This window comes from Oculina patagonica, chromosome 12, assembly GCF_052425735.1.
Source record: "Oculina patagonica isolate OP01 chromosome 12, crgOcupat, whole genome shotgun sequence".
Taxonomy (NCBI): Eukaryota; Metazoa; Cnidaria; class Anthozoa; order Scleractinia; family Oculinidae; genus Oculina; species Oculina patagonica.
Genome location: NC_135769.1, coordinates 2,633,140 through 2,661,005, shown reverse-complemented (window position 1 = coordinate 2,661,005; position 27,866 = coordinate 2,633,140). Strand labels below are relative to the sequence as shown.

At 38.0% G+C, this 27,866-nt stretch overlaps 3 protein-coding genes across 4 annotated transcripts; 1 reads left to right on the top strand and 2 right to left on the bottom strand.

The window, feature by feature from the left end:
- The first annotated feature begins 468 nt into the window (after positions 1-468).
- Positions 469-27,272, top strand: LOC144631836 (uncharacterized). The gene is made up of 3 exons (XM_078490411.1): positions 469-582; positions 17,694-17,775; positions 26,211-27,272. The coding sequence occupies exon 3, from the start codon at positions 26,308-26,310 to the stop codon at positions 27,160-27,162; it is 855 nt and encodes a 284-aa protein (XP_078346537.1). The 5' UTR covers positions 469-582; positions 17,694-17,775; positions 26,211-26,307; the 3' UTR covers positions 27,163-27,272.
- LOC144632658 (omega-hydroxyceramide transacylase-like) lies at positions 1,998-10,788 on the bottom strand. Of its 2 annotated transcripts, none has more exons than XM_078491341.1 (8): positions 10,097-10,788; positions 8,874-8,939; positions 7,538-7,811; positions 6,394-6,639; positions 5,597-5,735; positions 4,549-4,707; positions 4,124-4,161; positions 1,998-3,331 (listed from the first exon to the last, which is right to left on the bottom strand). In XM_078491341.1, exons 1-8 carry the CDS (start codon positions 10,511-10,513, stop codon positions 2,988-2,990), a joined length of 1,683 nt encoding a protein of 560 aa, XP_078347467.1. In that variant the 5' UTR covers positions 10,514-10,788; the 3' UTR covers positions 1,998-2,987. The 2 variants fall into 2 exon arrangements, with proteins under 2 accessions (XP_078347467.1, XP_078347468.1); XM_078491342.1 differs by having other exon boundaries at positions 4,585-4,707; positions 10,097-10,787.
- LOC144631764 (uncharacterized) lies at positions 13,060-20,794 on the bottom strand. Its single transcript, XM_078490318.1, has 8 exons — positions 20,221-20,794; positions 17,674-17,739; positions 16,258-16,531; positions 15,468-15,713; positions 15,068-15,206; positions 14,863-14,979; positions 14,472-14,515; positions 13,060-13,696 (listed from the first exon to the last, which is right to left on the bottom strand). Exons 1-8 carry the CDS (start codon positions 20,635-20,637, stop codon positions 13,242-13,244), a joined length of 1,758 nt encoding a protein of 585 aa, XP_078346444.1. The 5' UTR covers positions 20,638-20,794; the 3' UTR covers positions 13,060-13,241.
- Positions 27,273-27,866: the final 594 nt, after the last annotated feature.

The window sequence follows — 27,866 nt, the reverse complement described above, 5'->3', positions numbered from 1 at the left end:
AAACGTGAGTCCTCTCCCCCCTGACCCTATCCCCGACGGTGTGATCATAAACTTGAACTCTTTGGGTTTTTTTCCTTTATTTTTTATTAAGTTAAACTGAATTATTTACTGGGAATGATTATAAAGTTTTCTTTGCGCAAAAAAATATACTAGCTTACTGGGACTACTCACAACTTTGAAGTTTTGAGCAGGACACGATTCCCTCCCTACTCTAGTCAGAAGGTGTTTTGTTCGTCCGGGATAGTATTCCCGAGGGGACCCTCCAAGATCCACAACAGGGGATCCTTGCAAAGTGCCAAGTTCAAGGTGTTTAAAAATTCACGCTACATTGAAAAGTCTGAAAAGGTGATTTATCCCGAACCGAACCCTAATCCCACAGCGTAGATATTTCTGGGTACATGTAGTCGTTTTTAGCAGAGGAAATTTATGCCTGTTATTTTGATCTTTAGGTTCGATTCTGTATATTCCAAAAAGTCACGTTTGCAGAAAGACGAACGCAAAGGGAGGAATCGTGAACGATCACAGGAAGCTCTGGGCCGGAGCTGAATGCATACATCTTATCACTGCGATCAAAACTTGCAGGTATTTCGTAAACAATATGCTAAGGCTTGCATTGTAAGACAATAGCTATTTTAATACTGCATGTTTTTGTAGAAAAATATTACAGACCTTTTAGCTACTTGGATCCCATGGATCGTACGCGTCTGTGCGAATGTATATAAGCCCGCAACGCGTGCAAAGGACTACAGCCACATAGACCCCTTTACATACAGCGTGTCTATAATGTTATAAAATAATTGAAATACCCCACATTGTAATGGCTGGGTAGACAGGTGGGTGAAATGTACTAAAACATCTTACAGAAGATCAGGAGGGATGTGCTGGGGGGGGGGGGGGGGGAGGGCTACTTCCCTAAAATACCTATATGGGTATGTGCCACCCAACAGGGTTGTGATTTTGGGACTCCTGATCTAGAATGGTGTATCCATTTTAGAGAAAATTCCTAGAACAGGGAATGACATTTTATTTAAACACATGAAAGTTTCAACTTATCAACAGCCAGTGCGGGGTATTAAAAATTGATGCTGATGCAACAATTTGTGAAAAGATCACTAGACTGAATATCCTGATAAACCAATTTTATGCTGCACTAACAATAATTTCAGCACTAAAATGTGGGCGGGGACTGAGCCCCTCAAAAGCCCTGTAGCCCCTGTTGGGAGGGGGAATGCCAAGTTAAAGATCTTGTAACAGTGACACGCTTGACAAATAGATTTCTCCTTGAGTTTTCTTTGAGACTAAAATGGAACAGATTAAATGGCATTTTTGACATAGGAAAGGTCTACAAGAGTCCTCTCTCTTTTATGATTCCCCCCACCCTATCGAAAATACTTTTTGTAACACACCTATGCCACCCTCTACATGTCAGCTTAACATTGACAGTGCATCATAGGAGAGACAGGTTTCTTTTACAGGTCACATTCCACAGGTCACAAGCACAGGTCACTGTATACATATGTTGCTGATATATAAACAACCTAAACACAGTCTCCCAGCCCTAAACAGCTATCCAACAAGTGTTCTAGGAATAGAACGCTATGTTTAGCCTGTTAATATGTCAGTAGCACAGTGACCTGTGCTTGTGACCTGTGGAATGTGACCTGTAAAAGAAACCCGCCTCTCCTCATAGGAGGGGCCTACAGATATGATACACACCCCACAACCTTGAAGCAAAATTCATACCACTATTTTCAAAACAACTTCAAGTTTTATTCTGCCACAAATGACACTGAGCACCCAACCAGGTATAGTTTTCCAGCTGAATGATACATCATTCCTGGAGGTTAATAACAAAAGACGTGATATAAATAAATTTTGAGAAAAAATTTTTTTAAAAAAAAAAATATATATTTTGAGAGAAAAAAAAAAAAAGAGAAAAAAAAAAAAAATATATAAAAATTTTTTCAAGCTGGAAGTTGCTATTACAGAATATGACATTAAGGTTCAATATTAGGACTGTTCATTTTGAACACTTAATAAATAAGTTAATAGATAAGTAACTAATAGTCGACTCCTGCAAGCATTGTGAAAAGTAGATCTTGCCCTTCTTAATATTGTAAATCTTAACATCTTCCATGGCATTGCTGTCATTTCATCCTGAAAACTGTTTAACTCTAAGTTAAGGATATTTTAAGTAGTAACTGTTGTTTAAATGTCAACATTCAAATGTTCCTTCACTTGTGTTTATATACATTTCTTCTCCCCTAATATCTTTTTTTCTTGTGATCTATATGATTGATGTCATAAGGAAAAATAATATTCTGTGATCAACTCTGGAGGCATATATTAATAACAGTGCTGAAACCATGTATATCGATTATACCAATATTTATAAATAATTTCTTATATATCAAATAGATTCATTCTTTGAAAAATTTAGTTTTAATTTGATATTTACAATTGTAAACCTGAATAAGGAGCAAAAATATGCTTAAATTGGTTGTAATAAAGTCACACAATTCTAATATTAATTTTCACACTTTTGGACGGTTAGAAATTAATAGTATAATTCCATGTATTGTTTCTGAAATAGAAAATTATTTAATAACTGTGTACAATGCAACACACATAAACTTTTAGGGAACAATAATGTACCATATACTGTATAATATAGAAAAGATATTAATAATTATTCTAATTAAACAATTTAAAAATCTTTTTGATAAGTCACACATCTTTGTCTCATGTACCGCTCTTTTTAGTTTCCTTTATCAATAAAGAATTTAATTTATTACACAAAGATGTCTATACAAATTTAAAGCTACATATCATTAGTAAGGGTAATCCAGCCCCTAACATCAGCTTGAAGTTTTCCCACCAAATAACTTAATTTGTAGAAATAAAGGGAGAAAAGGGCCTTATTTAAGAGCATTGCTTCACTCATCGGCAACCATGCTCTGAGCTGCAACTAGACCCACCCACATCCCTTAAACTATAACAGATGAGTTATTGTTGCTTTCATCCTGTGTATTGTCGGATTCCTTTCCTGCATAACTGTCACCAACATGACGTTCCATCATAACCATGGTTTCCGAAAGGCATTCTTGCAATTCCCTGCACAAAGCATTGGCATTGAAGATAAACTTGCAGGTATCATCGCTGCTGCCTGCATCCATGTTGACGGTACATGCATTACTTCCGGCATGTGCCATGCTGCATTCTCTATCACAAGAAGTAGCCAGACCTTCAGCGTTACAACGGCATTTGCAGCTTCTAGAATCATCGCTCATGTTTTTTGTCCACTCAGATAAAGTAAGCAATGATGCAGCAGCTGTGAAAAAATATAAAAATTATTTTTCTTCAGGAATGCATTGAATTTATTTAAAGTTAAACCTCTACTAAGGTTTAAGGTTATTTTAATTACTTTTAAAACGATCCATGGATTTGTCCCTAAATACATTTCTGTTCTTATATCTGTCAAGTCAGAATCGAACTATGGCCTGAGATCAAATTATGTCAAACTGCTTTTGTCACCACCTGTTGTAAAGACTCTATCTACCCTCGGTGACAGGGCTTTTCCGGCGGCTGCGCCTAAACTATGGAACCAGCTACCGTAGAAATAAGGAGAATCACTTCCATTGATCATTTTAAGCGAGCTCTGAAGACATATCTTTTTAAACAAGCTTTTTATTAGTGTACAGTCATATAATATATTTTTAATTTTTAATCCATCTTTTATTTTATCTATTTTTTATCTACCTTTTAATTTATATTTGTAACACGCATTTGAAAACTTTTGTTGAATTTGCGCGATATAAATGCATATTTATTATCATTATTACTATTACTATTATTATTATTATTATTATTATTATTATTATTATTATTATTATTATTATTATTACTTTGTGACCCCTAGCTACCTCTACTTAGCATATGGTCTCCAACAGATACAAACACTACATAGTTTGAAACCTCCCCTTGTCCAACGAGGACTTATTTGAAAGTTTTCTTATGATAGTTTAACATTGAAATGTGGAATGGAAAACTTAACACATTTACCAAGGATCAACTTAAAGGATTAACTTCCCAAATCACAGTTACAGAATGTATGTTTACTTACCTCCCCTGGGAATCTCTGTAACCTGTAATCCAGATTTCCTAGTAAAAATAAGAACCAAGTAGGTTAATGCATTATTAATACTAAAAATGCATATAAGACATTATTAATAAGCCTGCAGTATTTTTCCAGTTACTTGGTTACAGGTACAAGAAGTTAAAGTTTTTTAAAAGGCTTTTTTTAAAATTTTTATTTTGTCACTTTCTTAGAAAAAGAGCTTGGTTTTACAAAGTTTCAAAACTCTCATTACTGGATTGCAGTTATATTCTTTGAATATTATGTTGGATAATTTTTAACAAACCAAGATATCTTCCCGGTTCTCTAGTTTAAACTTTACATAACTTTGTTTAAATATCTTGACTCTTGTAACCTTTCTGTACTACAATATACTGTAGTAAGAAGGCAAAGGAAATTTAGTTATTCATCACCCTTGGGTATTAAAGGGAAACAGGCTGACGGCACACCATGTTTGTATGGATACTTGGTGCCTATCTTCATAAGTGTGGAACATTGTGGTGATGACTGACAGCAGCTCATCAAAATACTTGTTTCCTGTCTTTTCAACTTTGGTCAGCAATTCCAAAAATCTAAAATCGAAGTAAGCAAAATTGTTTAGTTTATTTATTAAAATGTAGCATAGCATAACCATCTTTAAGTGTCACATCTCATTTTGTGGACCTCACAGCTGAAACTTATACTCCAACCAGGCTGGGCTCACTGCCCAGCCCCCCCCCCCCCCTCACACGCACACACAAAATCTTATAAGCTTACTCTGTATTAATTTTTAAAAGAAAGACAAAATAATTTCAACTCTCCAAGTTAAGACCATTTTAGTCGCCATGGCGACTAAAATTTTGGAGCTGGCGACTAAATTTGAACCAAGGTCGCCAGCCTGGCGACTAAAATTGAGAGGAATGATTGAAGGCATCAGCTTAATTTGGTGACTAAAATTTTTCACTGGCGACCAAAACTTGAGTAGTTGGTGGCCAAATGGCCACTTAGGCAAAAAGTAAACTTGGAGGGTTGAATTTAAATAAATAAAAAATAATTCACATTATGCAAAACCCTCCACTTTGTCCTAATTTGGGAGGCACTAAAGTGGGCTAATGGTTAGCACACTAGACTTGAGATTGGGCAGTCCGGCTTTTAAGCCCTGGCCAAGGCAATGAGCAAGACACTTCACTCTCACTGTGCCTTTTTCCACCCAGATGTATAAATGGGTACTGACGAAATAATGCTGGGGGGTGACCCTGTGATAGACTAGCATCCCATCCAGGAGGGAGTTAAAGTACTCCTAGCCCCTTCATATACTACTGAAACTAGGAAAAGCTCTGGCCTGGTGGGCCACTAGGCTCTATCGCAGACTTAACCTTTACCTTAACATGAATTAATTTTGTTTTTATTTTAACAAGTCAAAGTCCCACATAAATTTGTAACTCTTGGAAATGTAAGAAATGTTTTCTACCGGTAACTCACATTTTGAGCATGACCACGACTTGATTGATAGTAATGACACATGGCTGTGCAAAAACTTTCAAGAAATATTTTGATCTTCGCACTAGGAAGCATGACCAAAGCTCTGCTTCTGTCGCAGCTTGACTGGCCTGGTGGAGTACTGCAAGTGAAAAGACAGGGAATGATGATTATTATTAAATTACACAGGTGTACAAGGTGGGGGGAGAGGAGAGGGGGCTGCAGCCCCTCCCCCCAGGGCAAAATTTTCTCAGGCAAAATGATTGGAATTTGGGCAACAAACCTAGAGAAAAAACAATAGAAAATAAGCTGACGAATCTAAGCATTGCGTTTGAAATGAATTACCGGTTCATCAACAGAAAAAAATATTGAAATATACCAAACTTTATGGTTCAAAAGTTTAACTGATTTTTCATTTATCTGCTTTTGTTTCCTCTTGCCAATTGCTATAATCATGTTCGATTTTTCTTGCAAATTCTGTTTACCCCTCAGTTTGATTCAGTAGCAATTTATATATTTTGAAGTGAGTAGGGGAGGCAAAGGCAACAGTAATTAGGATAAGGCTATCCACTGGATAACTGTCATACCAAACCTTCTTCACTATTTACTGGATAGTGATTTATCCGGTGGATAGCCTTATCCACCCTTTGAACGACTGGGGCCAAACCTTAACTGTACCTTATTCAAGAGCCGCCAACTTCAGATTTATGACCATAATGTAAATATACCGGTATAATAAAATGACAATATTATAATTTGAATTAATTTTCATTTATTTTTAAAATTTCATTGTGACTCACACATGGAAAGTTTTGATTCCCCTTCCTCCACTTCAGTCTCATCCTTTTCACTTTCTGATCCAGAGAAAACTTCAATCTCACTGCAGCTACAGAACGAGCTGTTTGATAAAATTTCTGAACTGCAGCTTGTTTTGCGACTGGAGCTTAATGTTTCTTGGCAGGAAGCAGGTGGGTTACTGTGGGATGGTGGAAGATCTAAAGACATGGAAGCTGTTCTCGGAGACCCCTGTGTTAGCGTTTCAGGATCTGAAAAACAAAAAATTGGTCCTTGTTTATCAATAAAAATAAAACTGTTATCTAATGAAAGTTAGTCTGCATTTCTGGCCAGTTGGTGGCCCAGTATCACCTCCTAAGTCAATTACATTATCTAATGAAGTTTCCTCAGCATTTAAAGTTTTGCGACTACACCCAGAATTTTGACATGTTACCCTTGAACTAACCACTTGCTAGTACTAGTACCCATCTTTACTTCTGGGAAGAGAGACAAACTGCTAGAGAAAAGTTTGTTGCACATTAGAACACTACACAGAGATCAAGTCAGACTTGAACTTAGAGTTCTTTGGTTTAGAGTCCAATTCACTTAACCAACAGTGGCCATCATGATCTTTTTAATTTTTTTTTTGTGTAACACCTACCTATTAATTTTTTTTTACATCTGTTCAATAAGTAAAATATATACTGCCTGGAGATCTCAGCGAGCTTTCTTAAAGGGGCTAGGTCACGGTATTTTAGGTAATTCTATTTATTTTCGTTAATTAAAATTGCTAAACTTCAAATTGATAGAGCGAAAGTCTTTTTATTGGCAAATTCACAGCCATGTTACAAACAAGGACGATTTTAAGCATTGTGAATGACACATTCATACAAATTGAGATAAACTTGAAAAAGCTGGGGCGACATTTTTTCAAGTCTCCAATGGAATCCGTTTTAATCTTCTCAAATTTTGCCCATCCATGCCCGTTTTTGGTCTTTCTCTGTTTCTTTTGAGTTCTTCTACGGTTTAAAGGCATTATTGTGATATTTCAGTTAATTCTATGACCAGTTGGTCAGTGCCGAAATTGCCTAAAATTGCATGACATAGCCCCTTTAAACTGATAATACTGTGATACGATACTGTCAAACATGCCATCTGAATAAAACTTACAGTGCTCCTTTAAAAATCTCAGGGTGTCCCTGTATCCCTGCCTGCAGATATCACTCAACCCTGTTTCATCAGTAGGAAACAAGGCACTTGCCAATCTTTGCAAGTTATTACAGTTTATCTGGATGCTAGTGTTCCGTAGTTCAATATGAACATCATTTGATGAAACATCCTTTGGACAAATGTCATGTTCACCACTGAACGGCGACACTGTGATGGTTTCACCTTCTTTGAAGTGCTGAGGGAGGTTGTCAGAAATCCCTCCGTCTACGTAGTACTGAGAAAGGCAAAACATATGACAATAAGAAGAAATGTACATAGTTCAAAGTAAATAATTTGGTTTCTATAGTTACATGTATAATGTGTTATTCCAGAAAATATTCATACCCCTCCCATAGAAGGTTTTTTTAGTTTAAATCCCCTCACCCTTCTGGAAATTCCAGTTAAGCCCCATTCTTTCCTCTAAAAATTTTGGCTTTTGAGAGCCCTCACCCTCTTGGAATTTCCAATGACCTTCTATGGGTGGGTATGGATATTTTCTGGAACAGCACAATAACACAAGTGAATAATTGTGAGAACAATTAGCTATAGAGGCAAGCGCTTCCACTGCTCTTTCATTTTCTCCCAAGCCATACCAACTTTACGGAAACAATATTAAAGGAACACTTTCCATTTTTTTTTAAAATAATATTTAATATTATGTTTCCACGATGTTCTTAGACAGCTGTTCACAGCCCTCTATTTTCTCATATTTTTTGGTACCCTATTCTTCTTTGATCATTAAACGTGGAAAAAGAATCAAGAGAGAACTGCAGATGCCAGCGCAAAACAAGAACCACAAGGGGGTGAGGGGGCAGGGAGCGAGAAAAAAAGATTTCACTCTTTTGCTCACTCTCTGCCCCCACCCCGTCATCAACCCTCCAAGTTAAGATCATTTTAGTCGCCATGGCGACTAAATTGGAACCAAAGTCGCCAGCCTGGCGACTAAAATTGAGAAGAAGGATTGAAAGCGTGAGCTTAATTTAGCGACTAAAAATTTTTCCTGGCAACCAAACCTGAGCAGTCGGTGGCCAAATGGCCACTAAGGAAAAAAATAAACTTGGAGGGCTGGTCATGCTTTGCACTCATGCTCGCTTCGCTCACTGTCTCTCACGTTTTTTTTTGCATTGAAAAATAATGATGCTGTGAGCAGTCTACTGAGTTATGATCAGTTTCCACTGATCATGAGTGAACTCTCTCTGAGGTTGACACCTTTCATGGGATCAGTTCTAGCTGTCCAACATAGAGGTGCCTAACTAAAGGAGAGTTAAGTTACCAAAAAACACATAAAGTTCTTTACCTTTCCCCTGAACACTGCTGGGAAGATTCCAGAATAAAATGGTACATAAGAACTTGCTACTAATGCCTGTATAATTCAAAAAATTAATATATTATTAATTAATAACAAGATTAAAGTGAACATTCCTTGAGGCAGACATCCTAGGGACTAGCTTCCAGGCATCTGCCTTAGGGAGGTGTCCATCTTAAAGAGAGTTTAGTTGCAAACAAGACTACTGAAAAAATGCGTGCCTTTCAGGGATGTCTACCTGTTAGTACTGGCCCAGATTATTCAAAGAAAGGGCAGCATCTTATCCACTGGGTAAAGGCTGGCACACACAAGGGAAATAGTCCCTGTGACTAGTTCTGGGGATTAACGCCCTTTGTGTGACTGACTACCCATTTTCGTCAAAAAATCTAGTCACAGTGACAAATTTTGGTCCCTGCAACTAGTCCTACGAATTCAAACTTGTTTGCCAGTTTGATTTCATGGAACTAGTCCCAGAGACTACTCCCATGAAATCTTGCTTGTCTCTACGTGTGTACTGTTTGTGCGACAAGTGGTTGGTCCCTGCGACACTACAGGGGACTTAACCCTACTACAAGTCGCATGTGTGCTACTAGTCACTACAACAAGTCCCTGCGACTAATCCCCTTGTGTGTGCCGACCTCAAGTCCCTGGTTGTTTTTGTAAGCCCCGCGTTCCTATTACCCCCTACCAGCCCACACCTCCAACACAGCATGCAAGGAACCTGCACTCCCCCCCCCCCTCCCCCTTTCCTGCTCCTTCCTCCCAGGGAGGGCTATGACACAAGAGTAGTCGATTGTTTTGATTATTCGCCTGGCCTAAGTCTGCTCATGATAAATAATTGATCAGCACTTCTAATACAGTAATTGCAAGCCATAAATCTTTAAATAGCGTCGTTAAAAATAATTTGGAAGCCAAAACAAACTTCAGGACGTTTGGAGACGTTTGTATAAAAGTGTACCCCGTCCCCTTGCCGCAATAATTAGAGAGCTGGAAATTTTACACGGCCCAAATTTTAAAAAAAATACATATACATTTGAACGATCTATCTTCTTGGTCAAAAAAAAAATCAAAATAATTTTGTGCGACTGAAAAGGACAATTTTCATTTTTTTTGGCGTAGTTAATAAGTTATTATGTGGCTAAAGTTTAACTGAGCTTATAAATGCGAGTATGAATTTATTTCTTATACAGGTAATGAAATCAAACTCGGCCTACCTCAATAAGATCTTCTTTGGAGTAGAATTCGGATATGATGACATTTTGGCAATCCGGAACATGAGTCAATGAAATGTGCAGTCTTCCACTAGCGAGTTCATGTGCGTTCTCTGGAAGCATTTTTTCAAAAGCTCTCCGCACAGTTTTTACGATCTGAAATCTTGGATGTAGCGGTCCTAATGAAAGAGACTTTGCTCTTTTTGCGAGTCTTATAACCGATTCAGCAACTTCGCTGATATCTAAATCTACGACCAAACCGACAGCGGCGAAAGCACCTGCGCTCGCTCCGCCAAAACATTTGACTCGTCGTAAAAAGCCGGTCGCGTTTTGTTTGAGGCAAGACATCACGCCGATATGGTAGATTCCCAAGAATCCACAGCCAGAAAAAGTGAGATTCAAATCTTGAATATCCTCCATGTCTGAAAAGCAGATGTCTTTTGCCAGTTTATAAAATTTAATTGAAGGTAGAGGGAAAAAAATCCGTTTTATCGTCACGGATCAAATCAGCCGATTGTGACATCATGTTTGTCCATGTGACCGGAAGTCACCTTCAGCGACCTTCACGTTTCGCGCGCATCGCGCCATTTTGGCAATCGAACTTCAAACAGCTGATCCAACTTCAGGCCTCCGATCTTTCGAACTTCCGATCTATCAACCGAATTATCGAAGCGGAAGACAAAAATTTAGGTATTGCTGTTGACGATGTTGCACGGATTTCCCGGCCCGGGAATTATTCTGTTCAATGCATGACCTTTTATACTGGAACGCAGGCTAGTCCTTTAAAGTACCTCCCCCCTCCAGTACTTCCTAGATTTGCGCTATACCCGCAAATCGAGATAAGGAGACGTATTTTTTTTGAAGTTATGAATTTGTAATTATTTGTGCTGTGCAAAAGGGTATGATTTGATGAAATAACCGCATTTATATCAAACTCAGAAGCGTTGCGTTTCTGAGCTTTTTTTTTTCAAAACTCGTTTCAGGCGGGAAACCAACTCATTGCAGGCGCCGTGCGCTCAGCCAATCAGGGTCAAGAAATCATGTCCTTTTGATTACCAAAAGTGCCCCCGTGATTAAGAGAAAATGCCCTCTGTCTCAGCCAATCAGCATTCAGTAATTTTGCCCCGTATGTGATAACAGTCTCAAATAGGGGCATAGATTTTAACCAGTTTGGTCCAAAATAAGGTATGGTTTGTGACGTTTGTGTAGTAGCAATTTGGTATGAATTCTTGAAAGAAACTATTTTTCTGAAAATTTTTCTTAAATATCACTTGACAACTGCGATTTAATTAAGTCGCGTTTGGTAGAACGTCAAGCCTGGTAAAATGTCTGGATGTGTCTGAAATGGAGCCGAAACCAATTGTGGAATTGCACGTTTTTTAGGCATCCAACTCCCATGGGCAGTCCCCTCCAGAATAGGGTATCAAATTTTCGGTCAGGTCTGAAACAGTGTTGGAAAAATCGCATAACTGTGTCAAGCATGGTTCACACCCCCACACAGACTTTTAGAGAATCCCCTACAATCAGCTGCACCAGGCATTTTTCAAATCAGTAAATCATAAAGATGGCTTGGAACATTTTGCATGCAAGTCTGAATCACAGAATTTGTTTTCCTCGAGAAGTTAGTAAAGTGAGAGGAGCTTTCCAATACATATCACTTTTATTGTCTATATACATTATCACACATACTTCTTTTCATCACATGAAAATAATGGTATTCTTCTATTTTAATTTATGTACAAAATAAATTAGTAAATTAATAAGTCATTAATTTAAAATGATATTATTATTACTAACAGCAAAAATAGTAATTTTCAAGGCAATATTAATTTAATTGCTGCAAATTGTGCAAATAATGAAATTCAAGTGATCCTTTTACAATATATCTACACTAAATTAAAATTACTTAAAATATATTTGTACAAGACCAAACTAACTTTAACATACAATAGTTTGACTGGTTCTCTTTTCTTTCATCCATATAATTCATAAACTTCTGTACATCCATTTTACACCAGTAGAACTATATACAAACACCTCTCAAGATGCCAACATAAAAATTATCCATACTGGTCTCAATAAAATTACTCTTTACAATGAGTTAAGAGAATTTGAATACAAGTAAATAAAACATTTTGTGTTCTAAACTTGTCACATTCTCTGACAACTCTACACATACTGTATTTGAAAAATACACTCTTTACTGTTTTACTGCTTAAACCTTTACGGCCACGGCCTCGCACACTCTATAGCCACATCATTTTGACCTGTACATATTTATAAACAATTTGATCTTAAACTGTCAAAGTATTGATTCTCCATACTAGTCTCAGTACATAATTTTTGTAAAGTACAAGTTGAGAGAATTGGTTTTGTATCAAGACAGTCTTGCCTTGGTGATAAGATCTTTTGTAGAATTTAAACTGCATGCCTGCATGCATCTGCCTTTTCACTTTTGAGAACTTGCATGTTGATCATACCCAAAGTTGGTAAATAACTGCCTTGTCATAACTGGATAAGTTAAAACTTTCCATGTGTTTTACATAAAATAAAAAAATGGTTAAATAATGTTGCCTGTTCACCTTCTCTAAAGGTTCAAGGCTTGATTTCAGTCTCTAAACTCTGAAATATTTAATCTCCCTTTGTATTGCCTGTTCGTTTGGAGAATAATTTTATCCACTCAGATAATTTTCCTTTTTCTATGTTCTCTTCATTTCAGAAAAGCTAGCCACATGATCTCTCTCATTGTCACATTATTAATATTCAGTAACAAAATTTACTGTACCTGATGGAAAATTATCTTGAAAACAATAATCTCTATAATTTACACATTTTTCAAGCCACCAGGCAACTAAGTAACATGTATTTATAGATCCCCCAAAGAAGAGTTCCATTTCTTGGCAAAAAAAATTTTCCCATTAACCACAAACTCAGTACACCCTAGTCCTACCATTTAACAAATTCAATTTTTGAAGGTGTTGGTCTTATGGTATTGGAAAAAAATAATTTTAAGCAAACTCTGATTCAGGGTTTTTTGTCCTTGTGCTGGTCAAAAAACATAAACAAGAAAGTGTGGTGTGGCTCAAGACAGGCTTGAAATTTTTTTCACCTGAATCCAATTAAATTCACAGTGCTACCAACGTTTATGTTAGAGACTTTGCTGCAGCTCATCCAAGCCACTCAATTCAGAGTCAACATCACTCTCATACCCATCTAGAACCACATAATCATCAAAGCTCTCTGAGCGACACTTGGCTGGCTCCTCTATGAATGCTCCTCCTTCTGATTCCCATCTTCCCACAGAATTATTCACACTTTGATTGCTGTCATCTTCTGTTCTCGTAAAGGAAGCACTTTTGTTCATGTCATCTTCCCATCTTATTGCACTTAGCAGTAAGCTCTCTGCAGATGCAGTTATTGACACATTATGACCCAAGAGAACTTCAATGTCGCTGTCCTCATCAGAATTCAAGGCTGTTAGTGAAGGTGTTGGTGTTTCTGAACTTGGCATATCATTTTCCTCCACTGCTTCAGGGATGGAAGCAAAATTTACATTGTCACTTGGATTTGTTGATTCATCAGTTGAACTGACACCTGATCCATCTGCAAAAGGAACAGGAATCTTGAGTTTGTTTCGCAAGATATTAGACATTGCTGTAAATACATAGAAGGTCATCTATTGTTACTAGGGAGACCAGAATGTAAAGGGACAGTTGGAAGACCTGGAAATGACCTGGAGGAGGACAGTGGACGCAACAGAAAAGTGGGCTGGAGTGGTGACGGAGGACCAAGAACAGTAGCAACAGACAAGATGGTGTTAGAAACACAATGTTGTGGCCATATTCTCCTAATGGCACGAAAAGAAATAATGATGACGACGACGATGACGGCACAACAATAAAATTGAATTTTTACTGCAGTTTTACCACTAAGATAGAGACTGGCACAGCTAATGGACGATATCAATCATGGTTGTTGAAACCCCGGGGGGGGGGGGGGGGAGACTCCTATATGAAACGGACGGGGATGCTCGTCGGAAAATTTGAAAAGAACCCCTAAAAGAGACCAATCTGGGTGTGGCTCAAGCTTTTCTTGACCCCTAAAAGATACCAAAAAACTAAGAATAGAATTTATATTTGTATATTTCTTCGTGTGGAACCCTAAACGAGACCATTATGGCTTAAAATATTGGCATATATTGGCGTTTTGCCCAGAACACCCTAAGCGAGACCAAAAACCGAAATTTACACCCCTAAGCGAGACGACGAGCATCCCCATCACTTTCATATGTGAGTCCCCCCCCCCCCCCCGGGGTTGAAACCAATATTTGAGGGTTTGTCTTAGTATGTCCACACTACACAATATAAGAAGGTCTTACCTTCCTGTACAGGCCCTGAAGTTATGGCTTGTCCTGAAGTTTTCCTAGTGGACATTAAAAGATACCGGTAAGTTTTTTGGAGCTCTTGTGATAAATATAATTTTCCAGGTAAGAGCGATTTTCAAGTTTCAAAAAAATTGCATTTGCTTTGGTTCTGCCTTTGCTTTGCTTACTAATTGGTTTAAAAAACTTGCAAAACTTTCTCGACCAATCAGAAGTAAACCAGTCTCACTTGTTCATGTTTTTCTGTGCTTCATGCAGCTACATGTATTTGCTTTGAGTTTTGACCAGTTCACTGGATAGCCTGAGCCTTTTGTGACTGACCAGAGTGAATACTTTGGTTTTGGTTTTGTGACACTCCTTCTTCTAGTATTATTTTAGCTATACTCACCAGCACTGTACTTGGTGCTTGTCCTGGTACGTGTGTATGACCATGTAAATCATTGACAACAACTCATCAAGATACTCATTTCCTGTCTTCTCCACTTTGGGCAATGATTCCAGGATCCTGAAGAACAGAAAAAGAACATTTAAATTTAGTAAATTTCTCTAAGGGGGAAAATCAGGTATTGAAAATAACCATGATTGATACTTACTTGTTTGCAAGATGTGAGATTTGTCTCAGGGAAATCACACATGGTCTTGCTGCCAGCTTCAGTACCCAGAAAACTCTGCGGATGAAGTAACAGGACCAGAGCTCTGCCTCTGTTACTGCTTCACTTGTACGATGGAGAACTGGAAAAGAAATTGTCCATGTAATTTACTATTTTTCATTTCCTTGCTTAGCCACTAAATATGTTATTGCTGTATGTAAGTAAGCCTTTTCATTTCTCGACTCCAATAAACAACTGGTCATGTCCTTTTTACATCACTGTGTCTATTATTTTTTCTGTTTACAAGAACATAAACGTTTTCTCTGCAGCAGAACACAGTGACATAGCAGAGAACAGTACTTATTGTGACTGAAGAGAGAAAATGCACCCAGAAGATACTCACTGATTGTAAGTCTGGATTCTCCTTCCTCCTCCTCCACTTCTGTTGAGTCGTCAGTTTCAGCTTCATCACTCTCGGAGCTGGTAAACACATCTGCTTCTCCACTACTACACGTACTGTAAGCTGACGTGGAGCTGCTGCTTAAGGTCTGAAGTCTGTCAGTCACATGACCAGACTTTGGCCAAGATGGCGGAAGGTATTGAGACATGGATGGCCTCTTGATGGAGCCCTTCTTCAGAAACCTGGGATCTGAGTTGCAAATCAATAAAATTATTGTTACTTGTAACAAAAGCATGGCAATTACAGCACTGTTTCATTCTATCAATGACTGCAAGTAAATAATGACTAAGATGATGACGACAATTTCACTATGTAAACATCTTGGGTCAGGAGACAAGGTTCCTGGGTATATAAGTCTACTATTTTTGTAATTTTAAAAAAGACAATAAACCTGCATAGTTTTAATTTGCTGCACTGAGCAAGGACAGAGACTACCCCTGGGCTGTGACAGAGTTTAAAAATAATTTTTTTCCACTTCTTTTAAAACTATTTGCAGTATTTTTTTTGGGCCGGGGTTTTTGGAAAAAACTTATAAAAAAAATGGGGAGGATTTTATAATATTATAAAAAAAAAAAAAAAAAAAAAAAAAATTTTTTTTTTTTTAAAAAAAAAAAATTACATATTTGACTCATTTGCTGCGCTTATTCCTAAAATATTGTTTTCATCACTCGAAAATAAAATTCATATCATTGTGCCACGTGCGATAACCTCTAAGTATTTCTCATTCACTTACAATGCTCTTTCAAAAATCTCAGCGTGTCTCTGTATCCGTTCTTGCACATGTCAAAAAGGGCGTCAGGTTGAGGAGGAAAGAACGCACGAGAACACCTGTAGAGGTTCTGAAGTGTAAACTGCACGCTAGTATTACGTAGATCAATGTGGATGTCGTTTGATGAACTGTCCTTGGGACAGATGTCACTTTCACCACTGAACGGCGACACTGTGATGGTTTCTCCTTCTTTGAAGTGTTGCGGGAGATTGTCAGAAATCCCTCCGTCCACATAATACTGAAAACACAATTCACACACATGAATCTCTCAACATGACTTTTAACATAATTGAAAAACAACAGCATTTATTCATGATATTTTTATATTTGTATTTGTATTAATAATATTATAAAGATGGCTTCTTGTGACTTTCTCTGCTTTTAAGGATAGGGAAATAAATCACCCTCCTCGGTCAAAGTTAAAGTGAAGTGAAGTCAATACTTTGTTTACCCTTGGATTGTAGAGTAGCTTATAACACCCAGGGGGGGGGGGGGGGTACTCCGGCTTGTAAATGACGGGAATGATCAAAGGATTTTTTTGGGTTTGAAATTTTTGATTCCGGGATTTTTTTGGGTTGGAAAATTTGGCAAGTATTTTTTTGGGTGATATAATTTAAAAAGGAGATTTTTTGGGTATTAAAAACAAACTAAAGTGCCTTGGCGCGGCCTTGGCGTATTTATGGTATGATGAATAAACAAACACAAGCGTTAAATTTATTATGGTTTTCTTTGTGTTATATTATTGCCCTTCCTCGCAATTTAGGGATAATTTGACAAGGGATTTTTTTGGGGGTTATTTTTGGTCCAGGGATTTTTTTGGGTAATGTCGGAAGACTTAGGGATTTTTTTGGGTCCTTAGTTTTGCCTCCATTCGATCATCCCCGTCATTTACAAGCCAGAGTACCCTCCCTGGGTTATAACATAGCTAATATTTCCAAGCATTTCAACAATACAACGGGCAAAGACCAGAACACAACACCTGTAACTTTGTGCCCTACTCTTTACAATAAGTGCATTGAGTCTTTAACATCCCCTGCTGTCCATAACACTGAATATGCAGGAGATGGGGTCTACGGTTTATTGTCCTTATCTGAGAAGACTAGAATATCTAACCATTTGCAGATGCCATTGCAAAGTAAACATATTCTCCTTAGTTATTTTAAGACCCTGAGTGTTGGTCCAGTCTAGGACTCCAACCCGAGACCTCCCTCACGGAAGTCGGTGCTCAATGCACTTTTTGTGACTTCAAATCCCACAATCTTAAACCCAGGATTTTATGTCTTGTTTATCAAAAATATTAAAGAAGTTAACTTCAGAGGGTGGGGGTGACAACTCCAATAAATACTATTTCTAGGTAACGTTTTTTTTTTTAATATTTACCTTTCCCCTGAATTTGGCAGGAAGGATTCCAGAGTAAAAGGGAACGTAGGAGCTTGCAATTAATGCCTGTGACAAGAAAAACAGAACAGTTAATTTTGTAAGGTATGAGTTAATCCCCTCTTCTAGTTCTTTCATGCAACTTAACTCTATATTATAAATATTGTCATAGTCTCAAGTTGCCTAATGCATAAAGCTTGATTCTTCCTTGGGCGCCGTGTGTCACATGTGAAGTGTGCTTTGACAGACTAATGCACTTCATATTGTAGCATTCAATGGTAAACTAAGATAACAGCAAGACTCATCCATAACCCATTCTAAATAATTTTTATTATGTGAACCTGAAAGTTAAATTAACTCTTGAGAAAGAATAAACTGATAATACCCTGGAATATGAGTTATCTGACCTCTTTTTGATGCTAAAAAAACTGATCTGAAGGTTAGCTTTATTTAGCAACAGACTTGATAACTAAGATTCCACCAACTGCGAGGTCAAGAGCAAGATGATAATATCCAATAACAGGGATCCATATATCATATATTGATACAACCAATATTCATGCAACTACAGATTAAATTAATGCACTTATGCAACAGGTCAAATTTATTGTCAACAAATACAGTTTGTTAACTTTATAAAGAAAGTCAACAGTCCTTGTTAAGCAAGCTCAGGATTGATTTGCGTGATGGTATTTTATTGGAGAAGTCATCACTATAAAGCGGCTGGAAAGATAAAACTTGATGTTTTATTATGAATGAATCACATGCAGAAAACATTTCCAAATGTTGCAAAATAGCAAAAGAAAACTCAATCAATCAAATTAAATCTTTTTTTTGGCCAAGTCTGGAACTCATTAAAGCAAAAACACACTCACACATCCCAAATTTCAGAATTATACTGAAAACAGATACTAAGAAATGTGGAACCTCAAATCACCCTAAGGGTAGAAAAGAATTCCTTAAATTTTAATGTGGCACCATGCATTACAGGTCGCAGCATTCAGAATACAACTCAGCGTGAGAATGTCAGCAGTTTACAAAGCACTTGATACCAAAGATTTGATAGCTGTTAGAACAATTCCCAACTCTCGTTGGCCTTGGGAGGTGGTGTAGTTCTAATTAGTGTGAATTTCAAAATGTCGCAGTCTCTTCATTACTTAAGGTACCTGTCGGCATTTGGACAGTGAAACTTAGCAACGTTTTTGACTGCGAATTATTTTAAGATTAATCGTGTCTATAACAAAATTCTCGATTTTGATTGGTTCTGCACGCGCCTATTTGTCGCGTAATCGGCGCGCGATCACGTGGGTGTCCAATTACAGGTATCCAATTTGAGCAACTTCAAATTGGATACCTGTAATTGGACACCTACGCCATCCGCGCGTCAATCACGCGAATTTGAATGGTTTTTTTCTTGCTGTTTTCTAACTTTGTGTGCAACCAATTGAATTTACCTTTGACTTTTTCTTACAGAAAAGGTTCCTAAAGACTTCCTAACCTCGAATTTTGTTATTGACACGATTAATTAGTAATTGGACCTCGTGTCGTACAATTCAGAGAGTAATCGTGCTCGTAATTTCAAATCGTCGCCCGATTACTCCTTGAATTGTACTCCACTCAGTCCAATTACTATTATGCATCACAGGATTTCATGCTGTGTGGCTCACTTGTCTGATGTAACTTAGCGGGTCCTTTTGGCTCCACATGAAAATTTGTATTGTTTTTCATTGGAAGCATGTTGACTGTTCTGGATTCAAACAATGCAAAAAAAAATCAAACAAGTTGAAACTGACTTTGACTTACTGCAAAATCAACTGCCTTTGTTATTTTCTAGTACTGTCCTTGATTTTTAGCTTTTCCACAAGTGATTGGATTTGACCACCAGATGGCATAAAAATGTGGAAAGTGAAGTAAAATATTTCGAATCTTCGTTTTAGCAGCAGGAAACTTGCCCCAATAGTCAAAACAATTCCTCTAAAAACGCGACGCTCTCAGTACATATATTATTTAACATGCAAATTTACGCTTAACCAAACTGACAACAAAATTATGCACTATAGTTTACAAACGCTCTTTTTCTGTTGTGGCATACTGTAATTTGAAACAAAAACATCCACAGAGTGAAAGAAACTCTACAGCTTTACTTCAGAAAAGTCGAAATAAATATTTCCGACTCGTCGATATCAAATTTCGAGGCTTCAAACACGTGTTTGAAGCCTCGAGGGAGAACCATTTCTCTTCAAAGCCGTTGCGCAATAAATGTACATTACAACCTTAATTAATATCACGCGACCGGTCGTGTGTTTACTTCTCTTAAGCCTTGAAGAAAAAGATGCTTAAATGATTACATTGCTTTTATTTATAAGCTATTGAAATAACGTCTAGAATACTTTTCATTTACACTACATCGAAAGACAGCGTCCGCCCGGAGTACATTTTTTGTCTATTACTACAAATGTAAAGCATCGTCGCGTCGTCATCATTTCATTTCGCGATGGCGAGCAGATCGTTATCATTTGAAATATGAAACTTCAGGAAACAACAACTCACCTCGACAAGATCCTCTTTGGAGTGAAATTCAGACACGATAACATTTTTCAGATCAGAAACTCTTGTTAACGAGAGATGAAGTCTTCCGCTCGCGAGTTCATGAGCGTTATCTGGCAGGATCCTTTCAAATGATCTTCGAAGTGTTCTGACGACATTAAAACTTGGATGAAGCGGTCCCAGCGTCAAAGAATTCGCTCGTTTGGCGAGCCTGATAACAAATTCAGCACTATCACTTATATTTAAGTCCAGAAGTAAGGCAATCGCTGCAAAAGAACCGGCACTTGCCCCTCCATAACATTTGACTCTCTTCAAAAGCGCGGGAGCATTTTCTTTCAGACACGACACAACTCCGAGATGATAGATTCCCAAAAACCCACATCCAGAAAACGTCAAATTGAGATCTTGGACTTCGGTCATGACTGAAGATCGTTTTCCTGACTATTCAAAACGGATATCTCTCGTAAAATCCAACTAGAAAGCCAAGAAAAATTCATCGACAGTCATGGTGGCCGTTCCACGAGATGTAAATAAACATTGCTTTTCTTTTGCGTGTTGTACGCCTCGTCACCGCCCCTCACTGACCCCCGATCTTTCGCGGCATGTGATTTGCTCGCGCTAAAGGGAAACCTGAAAGAGCCAATCAGTTCAATGAACTTGGCAGGGCTGTCGTTGACGTGACGTGACAAACAAGATTCGAAAACCGGTTTTGCGGCGGGTAAATAAACGTGACCTTGAAATACCGGCTGGATAAGACGCTTGTTTGTAGTTCTGAAAATAAATATTATTTATGCAGACTGAGAGAGCAGAAGACAGATTTTTTGGATAAATTCAAACGTTCAATTTTCTCTTTTTATTTTAGATCAGAAAGTGATTTTTCCGCGTAGAAAATTGTCGGTGTTTTGTCTGTGTCACCGGCGTAATTTGAGGTACGCATTTCCGGTCTCGTGAGTCGCTTTGCATGATGCTTTTTGCCGAATGCCTTGTGCCCGGGGGGGGGGGGTACTCAAAAAAGTTTTATACGGGGAGGCTCCGCCCCAAGTTCTAACCCCTTACCCATTTATATACCATTTTTGATAGAAATTGTACCCCTTTCATATACCTTTAACTGAAAAAAGGTACCCCTTTCATATACCTAAGAGGCATGGCGTGGACTTAAAATAGGACGTTTTCTTGTCATTTATATGTAGCGCTTAATAAATTAAAATAATACAGCCATAAATTGCGTCTGTTCGAAATATTTTAATTAAAAGCCCTTTTAAGTAGCCAAATGTCAGATTTCCATACCCTTTCATATACTTAAACTCGTGAAATCCCTACCCTTTTATATACCTGGAGCCTGAAAAAGGTACCCCTTTCGGGCGGAGCCTCCCCGTATAGGCCATTATAGGGAGTGCCCCCCCCCCCGGGGCCTTGTGGTCAAGACTTCGGAAGCGCTTGGGAGTTTCACTATAAAAAGAAAACATTTTTCTTTGCGGAAACGTTGTTGATTCTATTCCTGCAAAGACATTTTTGAAAAGGAGAAAGAATTTACAGTGTTTGTTATCCTTGAGGAACACATCAAATCAATCTGCAAGTCTTCTCATTACCATATAAGGAATCTAGCCAAAATTAGAAAGTACATTGATGAAGAGAGTGCCAAAACTGTTGTTCCTGCCTTTATTACTTCGAAGCTGGATAACTGCAACTCACTGCTATATGGTCTTCCACAGCATCTACTTTCAAGATTACAATCCGTTCAAAATACGGCAGCTCGAATTATTACACATACTAGGAAATTCGATCATATTTCCGCTGTGCTTAAGAAGCTACACTGGCTACCTGTCCGCTATCGTATAATTTACAAAATTCTCTTACTAGTCTACAAAGCTCTCCATGGGGCAGCGCCTTGCTACATGCAAGAGTTACTTTACTATCACACCTCTCGGAGATTTTTAAGATCATCTACACAGCACCTTCTGGCGACCCCCAAAGCAAAATTAAAAACATATGGAGAGAGAGCGTTTGCCGTGGCAGCCCCAAGGCTGTGGAACACAATCCCACTTGAACTTAGATTAAGTCCTTCTATTGACATTTTTAAGAGACATTTAAAAACGTACCTTTTTAAACAGGCTTTTTAATTATTATTATTTATTAGGTACATTTGAACTTATATTTGTAAATATCCGTTTTTAAAATTTTTAGAGTTTTTAACTTTTTAACATCATTTTATTAATATTTTTTATTGTAAAGCGCCATGAGCAATTAGTGGGTTTTGGCGCTAAAAAAAATACTTTTTATTTATTTTTTTTTATGTTAGGCACTTGAAAGTTCAATCATCAGATATTTTTTCTTTGTTTTGACTGGGTTCAATTGCCCCGGTACCGGAAATGAATGGAGGTCCTTCATATGATTATTTCATCAGAGATATTCCAAAAAGAGGCAAAAGTAAAAGCCGCATTAACTTGTGCATTGACCTACTCTGATTCGGAAGATTTCCTTTGCCGTGCTGTTTTTGGCGAAGGGCCAGATTATATAACTTTGGCCCACCAGGGGGAATACTGGTATTACGTAAGCATTGGAACAGTACATAGAGACATTTAAGGGGCAGTATTTTATTTTCCTATTTTCTACCTGCAGCTCGTCTTTTCTCGCCATTTCCTTGCCGAGTTCCATTTGGGCTTTATATTCTTCCTGAGTTGGGTTAATAAGGTCAATAACAATATGAGTAGCACACCTTTGAATACATGTGTTGTATTTAAAATATTCAACTGGGTCAGGAATGGTCTGGAAAGAAGGAAGAAAATTTTGAAAAAATAATTCACCAAACCCTCACCCCACCCCAGCCCCGAGCTATGTACGCAAGTGGGTAGGGGTAGGGGGGTAAGGGGTGACTTAATAACAGTGGCTGAAACCAAGGAGAACGACAAAAAAAAAACGTTTTCCGAGTGTAATTTTCTTTTTGGGTTCAAAAGTGGTATCATAAAAAACAGCACTCTCTTCGCCTGCGAATACAGCCGCCTCTCATTCGCTAGCGGGAGCGAATGAGAGGCGGCTGTATTCGCACTCTCTTCCCTATTCTCGCTGTAGCTATTTAGCTCTCTCTTGTAAATGCTTTTCAATGACAGGAAGCCATAAGGAAGTGAGGGTTGCTTGAATAGAAATGGATTACAATCTAATCATGAAATATGCAGCAATGAACTTGTAGGAAGTGAGCCAATTTGACGCGAGATTCCCTTCGGATATTTTACTAGATATTGCTTTCTTTCATTAGTTTGAGTTCACAAGGCTTTAACATAGAGTATAACTGACGTCGTATAAAATATTGTTATTTTTTCAGTTGTAATATACCATTTCACGAATTAATGAGCTCTACTGGTTTATTCAGTAAACAAGAAAAACTTGTATTACACGGCAAGCTCGACTTTTCTTTTAATCCAGGAAATGAGGGAATTGTTTACGAGTCAATTGAAGGTATTTTCCTCATTTGGTCTCAGTTATGTTGATTTGTTTTTAATTCGAATTATGATCGTACTTCAGTTTTTCATTGCGAAAACTTTCTGTGGAGTTGTGCAATAAACTTCCTATCGGTTTTTCAAAGTCATATATTACGTATGCTCTCTCACGAGACTTTTTCAAACTGACTTCCAACCTTTTTCCGCCCGGCGTCGTGAACGGTTGCCGAGACTGTATTGGGCATTATGGACATCGTGAAGATTTCGTTATTTTACGATTTTTTGTTATTTTTTAAACTAAACATCTATGTACATCTGAAAGTACCGACAACACTAAAATATAGAACTTCATTTCCTTCGGACTGATTCTGTAAGACTATCCAGTTATTTTAACATTTAGCCGGACGTCAGACGCACGCAAAGTTTAACGTGTTTAAGCTTGTTTCTAAAATGTCACAAACAAAGTCCAATATTTTCGCAAAATTTTGAAAGTAATATCTTAAGATTTACGAGCCAAAAATTAATGACTTAGGATGCTTGATTTTGGCGCGAAAGCCGGGAGAATACGTTATTTTATCTTATTGAGGTTTGTGAAGTGAAATATGCTTTATTTCTGATCATTTTGTTACTAAGTTTGGCCATTTTGTTGAGTTTTGCAAGGCAGGAAATAACTGAACACTTTGGCGGAAGTGAAACGGAAAAAAATGGTTCAAACGCTCTCTTTTTTCTTTAATTCTAAAATCAAGTATCTTATGCTTTGTTTTGTTTTGTCTTTCGTGTTAGCCTGAGTAGCAAGCGTCTGTATATTTTTTAGGCGCGCATTTGAGAAATGCAAAAGGCGCGAGACGGCGCCTGCTAGGCAGACTACTTTCGTGTTGTCAAGGCAGATTCGGTGATATCCAATATTGAAAGGTGTCAAGTTAAAAGGAAATTATTTCAGCCTTGGGAAATATTAAATCTTGACCTCTGCTTGTGGCTTCGTGAACAAAACATGCAATAATGCCAATATTCATGTGTGTTTTTTCCTTTTTATGAAAAAAGTTAAATTGTACTCAGTAGTTCAAGCTTGTAAGAGTATTTGCTGTTACAGTAATCTAAGTTGAGCCGCGCCGTCCTTGCTTCAAAGTTTTTTTTTTCAGAGACTCTTCTCGTCTTTCGAGACGAGCCCAAACAAGATAATTGAAAAAGATGATGTCGAGAACCGCGCAACAGGCGGGCTCTAAAAAGATGTCGTGTTACACGTGCCCTTCGAATTTCTAAAAAAAACTTTCGTTGACAGCCAGCACACATTGATACCAGTCAAACCACACACAAAGCTCTGCAAGCTAAATCAGTCGCCCTTGACCCGCTTAAATGCTTTTTCATAACTGTCTGAAGACGATTAACTTGTTTTTAGACGCCTTGCATTGGAAAATTCTGGTCAACTTAATGTTTTTAATGTGCGTGTTGTTAAAGTTATGTCTCGGTTATTCCAGGAACGGCTGAAAAAAAACATGTGTCATGTCTACTTCAAAAGAGCAATGCTCTTGACTTGAAGTAAATTGAAGACCTCATGCAGACTGCATGCAATCTAAACCTCGTTCTTAAGAAAAGACCCAGCTGGGAACGAGGCTCTGTTTCGCGCAGAACCATCGCACGCACGATCGCAGCGAATTAATTAGGTAGGTCCGCAACGCGTACACATGTCTGAGTTGTTGGGTTTTTTCCAATTTGTTTTCAGCAGATTTTTCCGCGGACTTTTGATTTGCTGTTACAGACAAATGTGTGAAAAACGGAAAACGATGCCCACTTATGGAAGGTTAAATATATATTGTTTGTCTGTGGCTAGGCTTTTGTACATTATGCTTTTGTTTCCCCACTTAAATGCTCCACTTTAATGCTCTATTTTTCCCACTAAAATGCTCGGTCTCCCCCAAAAAAGTCACTAAAATGCTCGGTTAATGCTCATTATACAAACGGTTTTTTTTAAATTAATTTCAAAGTTTTTGACATGGTGTTAACTGTTAACACTTACAAAAACGTACAAGTGTTGCAAGTAACAACAACAACGTATACAAGTTCATAAATACAGCCAAAAAAATCATAATCCTCGAAATCATCTACGAGACTAAGTACAGAAAGTAGTTGACTATCTCTAGAAAGCTATTTGTAGTTGAATTTTTAGTTTTAGTCTTCATTTTCTCTTAAAAAATTAATTTCTTTTTTATTTTCTCTGGAAAAAAAAATTTTCTGGGAAAATGCCACTAAAATGCTCGAATAATGCTCAATGCTTTTGCCCCACTAAAATGCTCGAAAAAATGCTAGCATAATGTACAAAAGCCTATCTGTGGCTGGGACCATGATTACTTGTCCACTTACGAGAGGTGTCTGCCCTACGGGTGATGTCCGTTGGTGAAGGATTTCAACTCGCTTTCAATTTATTTCAAAGAGCCAAAATCAACTCAACTATGCTTTGTTGACTCATACCTCATAAATAACTCACGAGCTAGAAAGTGAAGACGACTTCCTTAATGTTTAGAAAATTCTAAGTCTACTATTGAATTTTCTTTTTCTTTCCAGGTTAAAGCCAACAAAGCAAAACTAGCTTGTCAACATCAAAGTTGCCGGTACGCCTGGTAGGATTTTTCCTCCTTGTTCTTCATCAATATTTGTTTCAATGTTAAATAGTAAATATACCGCTTTCTTGGGGTCTGCCGTGTTGCTGGTTGGTGCATTTCTTCTTGTACTGCACAGTGTTCCTCTTGGCTTGGGCGTTTTGATCATAGCGCTCTCATGGCTATGGTATAAACGCCATTTTGTTCCTGGTATTTCCCATGTGGAGTTTTACAAACTTCACGAGGTGCCCCAGTATACGGAGGAGGTATCCGCCCTTGTGACGTCAGAATGGCCTGTCCCCCTGACCGCCGAGGGCATCGAGGAAGCCAACTTTGTGCGCACGTCAAGTCTTAAGGAGTCTCGTGATACCCTGCCGTGCCATTTGCTCGCTTTGGCTTCAAGCAACGGAGAAAAGCAAGTTGTTGCGCACTGCGTGTTAAAGGAAATGTCCTTTTCAAGGTCACCAGATTTAAATAAATTTCGAAAGATGCTTAAGATGGGACTTTCTTTTCCTGCAGTTCAACAGTACATGGAAGTAGCTGGTTTAGACCCGTCACTGTTAAACAAAAAAGATTCCGAAGAACTGGAGCTATCGCAAACGCCCTCCCCAAACACAATTCATAACATCACGCTCTCCGCCCTCGTTGTGAAGCCCGAGTTCCGCGGCCGTGGCCTGGGGAAAGGTATGTGTGCGTACGCGGTCCAAGTGGCTTCCGGTCTCGGGGTAAAGGAAGTTATTGGAGGCTGCCGAAATGAGCTTGTCCCCTTTTATCAGAAGCTTGGCGTGAAAAAGAGGAGCGCTGAAAAGAGAGATCGCATCCCGAAAGTTCGCCTGGGAAATGAGATGTTCGTTGCGCTTGATGACGACATCAGAGAGCAAGCAGCTAAATTACTTAGTATGAGCACGGTCAATTGATGTGTTAGGGGAACTAGTCCATTATTTTTTGGAGGGGGATATGAAAAACATTGAAAAAAATTGAAAACACGATATTTAGAACAAAACATAGGTAGAATTCAAAAAAAAGTTTGCAGAGTTGCATAAACTAAAAAAAATTGCAGAGAAAAAATTTTCTACCCCCCACCCCCCACCCCCTTAGATGCTCGCCAGTTTTCCTTTTATCCAGTTAACACTGAACTAGAGCTAGCATACGAGCTTCGGGGTCGCACGTAGGAGATCTACGCGTTTCCTCGCGCGCGCCAAGCAAGTTGCGAGCTATATTGAATGTTGTTAGCTATTTTCCCCAGTTAGAGCATTAAGTATAAAATAAGGATTAAATGGAACTGAACAAACTAACTAACTAACACCGTAATTCTACTGCAGCTAGAGATGTTTTTTTCTGACAGTGTGAAATAAATGTGAGATAGTAATAATTATAATAATTTTTTTAGTTACATCCATAAAATGGTTTTTCAGTGGCCATTGTGATCTGAATATAATTAAAAAAAACCTTTATATCCAAGTGAATAAATCTATCAGAGTCACAAATCTATAAAGATAGATGTGGTAGAACTGCATGAGTTGTAAGAAGAGAGAAAAAAACGTCAAGTAATTTTAGATGAAAAACCCCCACTCAAAAAAATTAAATAGGGTGTTTTAAATAGGCAATGACAATAGCAAAT